This window comes from Corvus brachyrhynchos, unplaced genomic scaffold (genome assembly GCF_000691975.1).
Source record: "Corvus brachyrhynchos isolate BGI_N302 unplaced genomic scaffold, ASM69197v1 scaffold213, whole genome shotgun sequence".
Taxonomy (NCBI): domain Eukaryota; kingdom Metazoa; phylum Chordata; class Aves; order Passeriformes; family Corvidae; genus Corvus; species Corvus brachyrhynchos.
Window position 1 is genome coordinate 2,012,502 of NW_008237233.1, and position 12,129 is coordinate 2,024,630.

Below are 12,129 nucleotides of genomic sequence, written 5' to 3' on the forward strand. Positions count from 1 at the left end.
GGGCCCCGGTCCCAGGCTGTGGGGACAGCTCGGGGATTTGGGTGCATTTGGGGTAGGGGGGCAGCGGACTGACATCATCGAGCGCTGTAACTGGCGCTCGTGAAGGGAACACCGCGGTATTTGCTGCCTTCCGCGATCTTACACCGATACGGTTCCACTGGTTCCCGTGGTTGTTTCCTTCTCTGGTGCTTTACCGTTGGGAAGTAGAGTGAGCCACTGCACTTAGTGCTCTGTAACGGGGTTAGGATGTTTCTTTATAAATGCATAGGATTCTTTTCTCTTTCTGTAACTGTCTGACAGGAGGTTGTTGTGAGGTGGAGGCTGGTTTCTTCTACCATGCCTGCAGTGGAATGCAGGGAAATGGCCTCAAGCTAAAACAGGGAAGATTCAGATTAGATATTAGAAAAAACAAAATTCACTGTTCACGTGGTCAGGCATTGGAATAAGTTGCCCAGCGAGGTGGTGGAGTCACCATCCCTGGAAGAGTTTAAGCACCGTTTGGACCTGGCGCTGGGTGATGTGTTTTAGTGATTTCAGGGATTATAGTGGCAGTGGTGAGTTGACAGCACTTGATGATCTTAAGTTCTTTTCCAGCGTTGATTCCATGAATGTAACTGTCTCATCACATCTCCTTAAATCCCCTGTAAATGGACCGTGTTTGTGATCTTGGATATATCCAGAAGTCTTTGCCAGATGCTTTGTTGTTCATTGCCACCAGTTCACTCTAGGTGCTCTGGGTCATGTCATAGCTGCCATGTGTGCTGTGGCAGCATGTGAGTGTCATGGAATCACAGAGCATTTGGGGCTGGAAGGGACCTCATGGAAAAAAGTCCCACCTCAAATTGGTTTTCACCGCAAGTATTTCATCACAGCCACAATTTATTGGGTTGAATGTAGTGCACAATAAATGACCTTGTAACATAGTAGAAGAACAAAGTTTGACTGGTGTAATATCTGATGATGATGTAACCTTGTTGTATATATGTTGCTTCAATAGGGTAGGCTAAGTATTTAATTAATATTAAATTATATAAAGATAGCTCTCTATAAAGATCTGCTGAATTTTGTATTTAGGTTTTAGTTATCATTTAAAACACCGGAGTTAATTGGCTCAGCTTTTAACGTACTTATATTTGGGATACAAGGAAAAGGGACTGCAGGTATAAAAATATATTTTGTATTGGCCGTTAATATATTTCTCTTCCATGTGACTATATGAATGTAAGTGTGAATATGTCATTTTAACTATGGCACCAGTGTCTGTTCATTGATCTAAGTCTTAAGAAATGCACTTAGCAGTTACATCTTTGATAAAATCTGCCTTTTAACTGTTCTCATACTTAAAAGTTGAATAATGTTGTTCCACTAAAGTACTTTTTATAGTGTAAATTCTGGCTTATGAAAGGAATTGTATTTTTTTTCTCATTAAGTCTTTTTCTTCTTTTTTTTTTTTTCTCCTTTTCTGCAGGGGTTAGACTATTTAATCAAAAGGTCTTGAAATGCTCCTCTCATTTGCAGCACTCTGAGTGCTGTGGTTTAGTATTGAAAGCTACTTTTGGAAAATTGAAAGCAAAAAATTTTTCCTTTCAGTGTAGGTCCTTATTTAAATTGATGGAGTGCTTGCTTGTGTTGCAATGGGGTTGAAAGATCAGGTCCAGTTTTCTTTGCTGGGTGCTGGCAGTGTGGGCAAATAATCTTTGTGTGTGATTCCATGACGTAAGCAAAGGCAAAGGATGGTAGTCTACTTCTATGCTGTTTGGAAGCTGTATTTTCCAGTTCCAAAGCAACAGGAGAATGAAACATTCATCAGTTTATTTTGTACCAAGAGGCTTAGAAATCAAGTTATAAACATCAGCATCTGCCAAGCTGGGGCTGTCAGGACTCATCCATGCAGTTGCAATGCCTGTTAGGCCATGACTTTAAACTCTACACAGGTGTCTTAATACTTTGTAAGACCATGGTGTTTTAGACTGTTCGGCAGAAGCGTTAAAGGCTTTTCAGTTTTTATACTTGGAATGATTCCTGTAATGGCAGAGGCTGCTCTTTAAGAAGCAAGTGTTATAGAGGGTGGGAACTTCTGTAGTTCCTACATGTGTTATTTGTAGAAATACTGGGCAAACTAGACTTCTAAAATCTTGAAATAGTAATAATGGAATATAACCTTCTTCCCCCTCCCCCACCCCCCCGTGTAGTAGATAATTTCACTGAACTAGTTTTACTTACAATTTAATAATATATTCCGCATATATTGGTGTTCACTACAACAGGTATTCTGTATTGCCTCTTCAGTGATAGTGATAAATTTGCATTTTTATAAATGCCCTTATTCCAGCCCTGAGAGTTCTGTATCAATAACTTGATTTGCCTAATGACCACTACTTCTGTAATCTTTGCTTAGAGAGCCTCAGTGGTAAAAGAAGCAAGACTGAGGTAAAATGCTGTTCACTGACTAAAGCATAATTTCAGTTTTAAACAAATCACCTTGTTTCAAGGGGAGTCGTGCACAGCCACTGTTCCCAGTTTATGGCTCTTCTTTGACTCTGTGGAAAGATACTGTGGTCAAGAGAGAAGTGACCTTTGGGTGTGAAAGACACTGGGAGGGTGAGCAGTTGGGTGGTAGTCTTGAATACCTTGTATATTCTTCATGCCACTTCATGCATCTGTTGTTCATCTCTGCTTTGTTGTAAACAATGGTAGGTGCATGAAAATTCTAATTCAGGGAAGCCTTGGTCATGAGAATAGAAGAAAAAAATAAAAATCTGAATGTTGAAGGATTCTCTTGGTATAGATTTCTTTTCCAAAATTAGCTATATGAATGTCTGATTTTTAAAAATCATAGGATTTGAACTGCCTCGGATTGCTGATTAGCATAATGACTATAGATATTCTGTGAAAGTAGTCTTTCAGAGGAAGCATTCACTTTAAGATGTTGCACAGCAAGCTCACTTTTCTTTGGCCATCCTATATAATATTTTCTACTGTTCAGGAAAGAATTTTGAATTGCATTTATGTTCCAGGAGAACACTGCCTTGCTTTTGCAAGCTGCAGTTTTAGCATGGACATACAGATATGGAGAAAAATTTGCATATGGAGAAAAATTTTTATGTGGAAAAGTCTCATTTAACAGCAAAAGCAAGAATGTGTCAGCTATTAAATGGCGTTTCAAAGAGGTTGTATTGATTTAGCTTCCAGACTTCACAAATACCATTGCACTTTTGAATTTGCAGGAGATAAGAGTATTTGTTATATTCTTCTACAAATCTTGGTGGCCACTACTGATAGAACACCTTTTCCATTTCTTACTTGGAAATTTACGGCCATGTTATTATGTTTGTGTGCTACCATTGAAAGATATTGTCATGCCCTGTACTAACATCTGTAGAATACTCAAGTGCAGTTATGTTAAAATCTTGTTTTTACAGGACTTGGCACTTCAGGAAGTAAGCAGCAGGCATTACATTTCTGAAGGTGAAATTCTAAATGGGATTTTACCAGCTGTTTTTCAGTCATGCAGCTGTATCCGTACTGCAGTCCTGGTGTATACAGTGGTTGGCTTCAGCTCAAGGCCCTCATCTTGTAAAGGAGGAGATGGTTACTGTCAGAGAACAAGTAGTTTCAAAGTCCTGTGTAAAGTTGGGTATTTGAATTATTTGTAATATGTAGATAGGTGGTAAAGGGAAGAAAATACGGAAAGCCCTGACCTTTTACTACAGGTAAGGAGGAATAACCTTGGGCACAGTCAAAATAAGGAGACTGGAGTGGTGTCTTTGCATAATACAGTCAACCTTGTCTGTCTTTGTACTTCATGTTCTATAAATCATTTAATGATGAAAAGAAAAATGTTCTTTAGATAGAAGTACTTTAAAAAATTTGTTGGGGTTTCTTTTTCTTACTCTGAGATAGCTGTTGGTGTTTTATAAGTACACTTAACGTGTAGATAAGAATATTGTAACTTTATCTTAATTGCTTATTCTTAGTTTTTGTTGTTCTACTAGTCAGCGACTCTGTGTCCAGGTATGTAGTATAAAAGACGGTGAAAACCAAAGTTCAAGGTATACTTTATTCAACCTTATACTGTTGCTTTTTGGACCTGCCACTTTTTTCCCACCAATTTTAAGAAACCTATCAATCTTCTTTTAATTTAACCTGTCAATCTTACTTTAATGTAACTGCTAAAACTATTCTTGTGGACTACGTAATGTGTTCTCTGCTAGATTTTATTTAAAGCTTTCATGTAAAGCGTGCTGTGTTACTCAAACAAAGGTAGGAATGCCATGCTTACTGAGGGACTGGGAAGTGAACACAGTGCTCAAGACTTCTGAGACACCTCTCATCAAAGATCTTCCTCTGTGGCAGAAACACAGCCAGACTGCAGTTTATTAGACAGTCTTGTAGCTGCATGGCTGTACCATTTCAGTCTCATTTTTGACCAGGAGATTGCTTGCCAGCCTGTGTTTTGCAGAAAAACTGACACAGTTATCTTTTCTTTGGTCTCCGTGCTTCTCAGCATTAGAGAGATTGACACAAAAATGTCTCCGATCAGCAGAATACAGACCTCTCTCTCTAGTTTCTTGAACTTGGATTTCAAATTTCAAGCTGCAAAGCTGAAGCATGATAGGGACATGGATTATGTGGAATCAGTATTGAAGGTCTTATGAAATGGTTTCAATTCCACAAACTATTCTGTAACTGCAGACACATTATTTAATCTGTGCAGCAGTTCCTCATCTCTTAACAGGTGAGTAGTGCTTCTCTTAGTTTTGAGTCAACCTGATTGTGCTAATTACTTCATCACAGATCAGGTGGTGGGTTCCAAGGTTTGTTTACCAGAGGTACTCAAAACCCCCTGTGGTGTTGGGCTTTGCCATTGAGCATCTTGTCCCTCAAACACATACCACTCTTTATTTCTCATACTCTAGATTCTTAAAGTTGTAGATTTCTGACTAAAATCTAAACCCTGTGTCCTCTAATTTAGAGCATCCAAGTAGAGGATGTAAGATGTTGGTGGAAATCAACACCTAGTCATTTATGTTTCTGAAATGAGTGGTTTTGGATTTAAACTGATACTAGTGTGAAGACTTAGAAGTATGGGGGAGACTGGATCTAGACAGGGCCTGAATTGAACCCTGTATTTGGGGATGGAGGGAAAATGTGTTCTAGTGTTGTAATATGGGGTAGTTTGGAAAGTTGTAGATTTTTCTGGAGTGCATTAGTCAACATACAAGTGGAGTGTAACCACATCCAGGCAAAAGGGTAGAGTTGGCAAATAGTTATGCTGTGCACATAGCATGTTATTTTGACTCACCATATCATCTCCTGTATTCCTGTGACTAGTGTTCTTGGCAGATTGCAGGAAGATAAATGCAGTGGATTTTTTTAAGTTTTGTGTGAGTGCTTTTCTCTATTAACGTATTGCTTGTGATTGATTACTAACCTTCAGGAATTGAGAAAAATGCCCATATATGGTGCATGCATCTCTCTCTCTCTCTCTCTATATATATACATTTTTTAATTGCTTGAAGTGTAGAAAAGTACCAGAGGGATATTTCCTCCACAAGGTCAAAATTAAGTTTAGAAATATCATTGGGGTTTTAGGTTTGGTTTTGTTTGGTTTTTTTTCATGTGGCTTAAACCTTGCTAGGTTATTTTCATTTGTACACTGAAATGTTTGTAGGTATTTCTATTTTTGACAAATACAGCAGTAACTTTATGGGAATGAGCGCTTTAAGTTTCTGCTGGAAAGGGGTAGATAGGGTGCAGAAAGACATTCAGTGGCTAAGAGACATTGTTCCTAATGGGTTCTGTTACAATGTGCAGCCTTTGCTTGAGTAAGGAAATGAATTTCTGTTGGTGAATTTTTAAGTAGTCTCTTGAATTGTAAGTATTTTAGCTCTGCTAGTGGATCTGCTGCCCTGTATAAAAGTAACTGCCTCAATTTGCATCTTTTTCCCTCCTGTTGTCTTGAGTTAAGGCAATTTCTTTCCCTTGCAGAAGCTCTAGGAGTAATTGAAGAGACATACTGGCTCATAATTGACCTGTTTAGGCTGTGCTTCTAATAAAAACATTATTCTAGAGAAATATTAATGCAAGTTCCCCCTGAGAGAGTGAATTCTGAGGATCATGGCTTAGTAGAGAAGCTAGATGAAGGGACAGTGATTGCTCTCTTGCATTGGGTGGAAATGGTTAGACTTAGTTTGAGGTGGTCAGAATAAACATTTGATTTTAAAATGCATGGTTTATTTTGTACCCAAAGAGTATATACTTCCCTTAGCAATTTAGTAATGTGAATATAGCATATATATTAGTCATGCAGCTTGTAACACTTTCTTTCATTAGAAATACACTTCCCTTAGCTAGTGAACTGGTGGAATTGGTTTGAGTAATCTATGTGCAGAGCTATGCATAATCTTTAATAAAGGTAGAGTGTTCAAATACTTACAGCTCTTGATCCTGATCTCAGTGACATAGAACATAAACTTTTTGAGGTACCTCAAGTACCGAAGTGTAGAAGCACTAGAAATTCCCTGGGGGGAGAAGGCAAAGAGAGATCTTGAGTACTAAAGAAACTTGGTGGTATCTGACCCCCTCCAAAGCTGTTACTTCAAAGTATAAAAAAGTAACAAGTACTTTTAATTGATATGTGGCACTTTTTTACGAAAAGTTTGGTAACACATTGAAAGTGTTTATAAATACGTAAAAATTTTTACTGTCTCAATCTCCCTTAATCATACTGAATTATGGATAATAATGTATATCCAAAAACATTTCATCTGCCTATGTTTTTTAATAAAAGCAGTATTGACACAATTTCTGTTTTACTAAAGAAAGGAGAAATCATTGAAGGAAGAATTTCCTTAGTGCATTATTTAGGATGAAAGATGATACTGCTGGTAGGGAGGGGGAAGGTTGGTGAAGAGTTGTAGGTTAACAGCTCATTGCTTAGCAGGGACTTGGCTTGTGTGACCACGGGATTCTTTCTTGAGGTGCAAGGACTACTAGGATGGAACAGTATCCACCTGACCAACTGGGACAAGAGCATCTTTGCCAATAGTCTGACCAAACTGGTATTTAGACTAGGACTTAAAGAGGAAAGAGATGATGACCTGCAAATCAAGAGGAAAAAGTGGTAAACTGAGCTGGTAAGCTAAGGATGAGGGTGATGTGGAGAGGAGTCCTTGAAAACAACTAATCAGAGAAGATGGAAACCCACACATGTAGGTAAACAAAGAGGAAATACCTGTACAGAGATAATGAGGCCAGCATTATGAGAGGGAGGATCTTAGACCTCTTTAGGGAGGTCAGCTGTGGTGACCTGGGAATGCCCTTTCCCTTTGATAAAGTTTGCAAGTGACTGTAGCAAGTTTCAGGGTTGTTTTTTTTTTAACTGCTACCATATTCTGTCCCCTCACCCCCCCATTCCTCTGCATTGTATTATACCTGTATACAGTGTTACTAATTTTTTGTTTTTAAAAAGATACTTCACCTCTTTTCTAAAACAGATACTGACTTGTTATTAACTTACTTCTCCACAGGGTGTAATAGGTGTACAGTTGGTGGTTACCATGGTAATGGCTAGTGTCATACAGAAGATCATACCTCACTATTCTCTTGCTCGTTGGCTTCTCTGTAGTGGCAGGTAAGAAAGTGTCTGAATATGATAATGCAATTATGCATCAGAGTAGTAACTGTAAAACATACTGATTTAGTTTGGTTTTTTAAAAAGTAATTGACCTTTATTAAATTTATTACCATAGCATTGTTACACCTGATTTGTGGGCTCAAGGTACAAAAACAGTGTTGCTGTAGAAGAACATACTTGGTTTGTTTTAGTAATTTTATTAGTCACAAAGTTAATTGTTGTTGAGCTCTTATATTAAAGGTACAAGGTGCATACTTTAATATTTAAAAGCTAAATTGAATACAAGATACTGAAGAATAGAAGGTTTTTTTTTCCTCTGCACTGTCTCTGTGTTGTTGATAATCCACCTCCTGGTTAGCCTTGCATATGAAGAATGCTTAGGTATTTATTAAAAATTATATTCTTTTTAAATACTTCATAGGACAGGATTAGTATAAATTTCAGTACATTACTTCCTTGTAACAATAGATCAAACAGACATAATGAGTTGTAAGGGGAGCATTCCCTGTGTGGCTGTATCCATAATAACAATGAAAAACAGCAGCTCTTTTGAACATAAATCGGTATGTTAAATATTAAAAGGAATCATAGACACTGTGTTTTTTCATTTGGTAAGAACAACACTTTGTATGATTAGCAGGTAGTGTGCTGTCTTTCACAATTGTTAAAATTTTGAGAATATCAAATCTATTCTCTGCTTTCTGAAGGAGTATCCTTAAATAATAATGTACTCCATAGGAGTATTAACAAGTCTTTCCATTGACTTTTTTTCCTCTACATCTTACAATTATGAGATGTTCCTTTTTAATATTCCCCATTTCATCACCCAACAAGTTGCTAATGAGAAGTGACTGTAAATGTTGTTTATATGTGTGTTGGGTATAACAGAAAACAGTAACTGTCAGATGGATAACACAAACAGGAATCATACTCTTAATTGTTGTGTGAAGTTTCACTGTTAACTATATTGGCAGGGTGTTGATCACCTTTCTTGTGCTCTAAAAAGAACATTACACTAATGAATATGAAACTGCCTACCATTTATTTTTAAGGTGTGTCACCATGAGAGTCTTTTTTATCAGCAATTATCCAAATGACATATTGTACCTTTTATATCTAAGATTGATTTAAACTTTTACTTGAAAATCTAAATATCCAATTGCTTTTCTAAAATAATTCGTCAATATTATGCCCATGTTCTTCAATCTTGTGAAGTTTTCACAGACTGTATCCTTGTTTTACGGTATGCTGTGTGCCAATGATAGGGAGAAGTTTGCTGTTCAAATATTTTTCAAATCCATTTCTCCATTTATCATTGCGCATCTGCAGATTGATAAAAACCTAAAGCAGGATTTCAGCTCTTGTCCTTAGGTAATTCTGCTCTTACTGAAGTCAGTGGGAGTCTTATTACTGCCTTCCACATTAGTAGCCTGGAAAAATTCATTGTTGCTTTTAGTGTTTTTTTATTTATCTGGTAACTGTTTTAGTGCATTGTAATTTCAGGCACTCTGAGTAATTCCCTGAATACAGGAATTGTATAAGAAGTCAGAAATAATCCTGTGTTCCGAAAATAAAAACAAGTCAGAAGCTTCACTGCAACAAGAATCTGAATTTTAATGGCAGAAAAAAACCCAATTATTTTCTTACTTAACCTGATAAACTGTCTTTTATGTTTAACCCATTCTCCTTAGTGCTGTCTTTTTGCCAGCAGTGTGTGGGTGGAGTGGTAGAGGGTTTTATACACGTAAGTGTACAGGCACAATCCTAAGCAGTCCAGCTGTCTAAGGAAAAATTACCAGCTGCTCCTCCTTTCCTTTGTCAGTAGACTTTGACTAGTCTTTGGTATCCAGCAGTGGTTTTTAAGTGATTTGGTTTTAATGTCTTGCTTCCAAAGGATTGGTAGGCAAGATAGGTTTGAAATGTTTGTGGATAGTCCTTGCTAAATGGGAGGGAGGATAAACATGTTATCAGACAAGACAGAAACATTTAAGTGACCAGTTTGTTTCAAGATGCCTGTATGTGTTTATGGGAAGTCCGTTAAAAGGAACAAAGACTTTTCAAAATCTAAGAGAATTGTTAGGATAGACAGATTTAAGGTAATTACTTGTTAATGGAATAAATAGCCATCACTGACTCATGAAAAGCTATTTACATAAATTTGTTAAGAAACTTTTTCAATCAGTGCTATTTTCAGAGCTTGAATGCAACTAAATATATTTATTGCTAGAATTGGCAACCTAAATATCTGCGTAGGCCTTGCATTATTTTTAACTAACAAAACATTCTCTACCAAAACGTTGCTTTTAAGTCACTCAGCTATTTCAGTTACTATGTTTTCAGGCCCTGTCAGGAAGACAGGAGAAAATGGATGTTTTGTTGTGCATTCGTTAATGACCTTCATTCAGATTAACTAGGGCATGTCTGTGTGTCTGTTGGTATTCACACTGGCTTGGATATGTCAAAACCACAGGGTAATCAGTTGTGGGATTTCAGTTTTAAACATATGTAAGCTAAAATAGATGTAAACTACTTTTTATTAGCTCTGTCTTTATGAAAACGTTTGTTCAAATCTCTTGGTTTTGAGATTTTAAATGCAAGGTGTGTGGGGTTTATCAACTGAAAAATACCAGAACTCTTTATCCTATTAGTTGTAATTAGGCATCACTTGCAGCATTGTTTTCCGATATAATTAAGAGCAAATTGTGGTTTAATTTGTTGTTTGAATTGTGTTAGCATGCTACATAGAACAAGAATTTTGTCTGTTCTGCTGCATTAGGTACTATTTCTCTGTCCGGGCAGGGAAGATTTTGAAAAGTTTCTTTACCACATAGGTGACTTTTCATCATTAGCATCCCAAGTTCGGATCAGGGTGGTGTGGTAAATGATGAAACAGGAGAATATATCTCTTCTTTTTCCCAGTTGCTTTGGGTCATGTGAAAGAGGTTAACTTCTCCAGAGTAATTTGACTTCTTGGATGAAAAGCTTGTTTCTTTGGTTTATTTGTGTCTCAGTCTTTAAGTGTCTTTTGCAGCAAAGTTTGCAAATCACAGATTCTGCAACTGGACCACACATAATAAAAATAAATTAATGAAGTAACTTTCTCTCTTACTTATACAAAATTTGGTTCCTTTTTTCCCTTCCAAAACTGTGTTTGTGCAAAATCTGCAATATTTGCCGTTTTCAGTTTTGGAACTGGCAGTGAATTCCTTCAGCGGAAATTTGCAGTGTGCAATGGGGTTTGATGTTCTATGGGCTGGTACTAGCATTCTTTTCTCTTGAAGAGTTCCCAAGATGAAGGAAGCCTTTTCAAAACAGAACTGGGAGTCAAATGTTATCAAATGGCTTGAGATTGTTTGGGTTTTGATGCCTTCCAAATTTGCTTTTGCTAACTTTTTGAAATTGGATCTGACATCATCTCTAATTCACCAACATGGATTTGAATGGTCCTACTTGGTGAAGTTTTCTTAATTTGAGGTGGTGGTTGTGGATTCTTTTATCATCTCTGTGTTGACCCTGTGTCGCCATGGCTGACAGTTGGTGGCCTTCTACTTCCATACACATTTCTCAAGTCTGTTCCTGTTAATACTTGGTCTCCTTTGCCTCAGCATTTCAGCGTGGAGATCAGAGTGACACCCTTCCTGCATCTGGGCAGTAACCGTCCCTTGCTGAATGTGGGAAAGCCCCTGTTTCAGCTACTAAGGTTTTTGCCATACTTAGAGATTTAGGTAAAATATAACATCTTAGACATTTACCCATCTCTGTCCTCTTCAGAATTTCCGTGCCATTTCTTGTCTTTTAAATGAATGGTGCATTGATTGGAAAAACTTGTAGGTCAACTATGTGTAAACTAGTGATTTTTTTAATAGCACTTTTTGTAGTAAAAGTTGAAGATATCACTGAGGAGGTGTTTAAGAAAAGGAATGTTGATGTTACAATTTGCTCTGCTTAAGAAAAAAGACTGGTAATGATTGTTAGATAACAGCTATTTCAGATTCTGGAAAATTGCTAGGTTTGGGAGGGATATAATTATGCTTTATAAAGTTGTTTTATTCTGATGACTAATTGTAATGGTATAATTATTCTAGTGAACTTTTCCACCTTGCACGACTGTGTTTGCTTTATTTGATGATATCTTTAACAGTTGGTGTTTTGAGAACTGAAGGGCTTTAATGTGAATGACAAAGTGGTAGAGCTTTCTAATTTTGTATAAATGCCTCATTTGCTGAAGAGAACTGAACTTTAGCTATTGTTCAGTTCAGCCAGGGTTGGAATTGGCACACAAGGGTGCCTTGCTTAGGAGTCAAAATGACAGATGTTTCAGTGAACATATAACTGTATATAACTGTTGTGATACAGTTTTTTGAAAGCCATGCTCTAAATTGCTAATGATGGTATTGTTTTACTTGAGATTTTCTTTTTCTTTAGCTTACGGTGGTATCAACATCCCACTGAAGAAGAACTGCGGATTCTTGCAGGGAAGGAAAGAGGGA

General features: G+C 37.2%; 1 protein-coding gene across 6 annotated transcripts in view; it reads left to right on the top strand.

The window, feature by feature from the left end:
* The window catches only part of TMEM161B (transmembrane protein 161B), a 167,023-nt gene that overhangs the window by 127,838 nt on the left and 27,056 nt on the right, over window positions 1–12,129 (top strand). For 5 of the 6 annotated variants that reach the window (XM_017729547.1, XM_017729545.1, XM_017729546.1 and 2 more), the window contains 2 exons: window positions 7,533–7,636; window positions 12,065–12,129. In XM_017729547.1, coding sequence (XP_017585036.1) covers window positions 7,563–7,636; window positions 12,065–12,129 — 139 coding nt within the window. In that variant the 5' untranslated portion in view covers window positions 7,533–7,562. Of the gene's footprint in view, window positions 1–32; window positions 555–7,532; window positions 7,637–12,064 lie in introns of those variants that run through there. The other variant, XM_017729548.1, reaches the window with a different exon arrangement.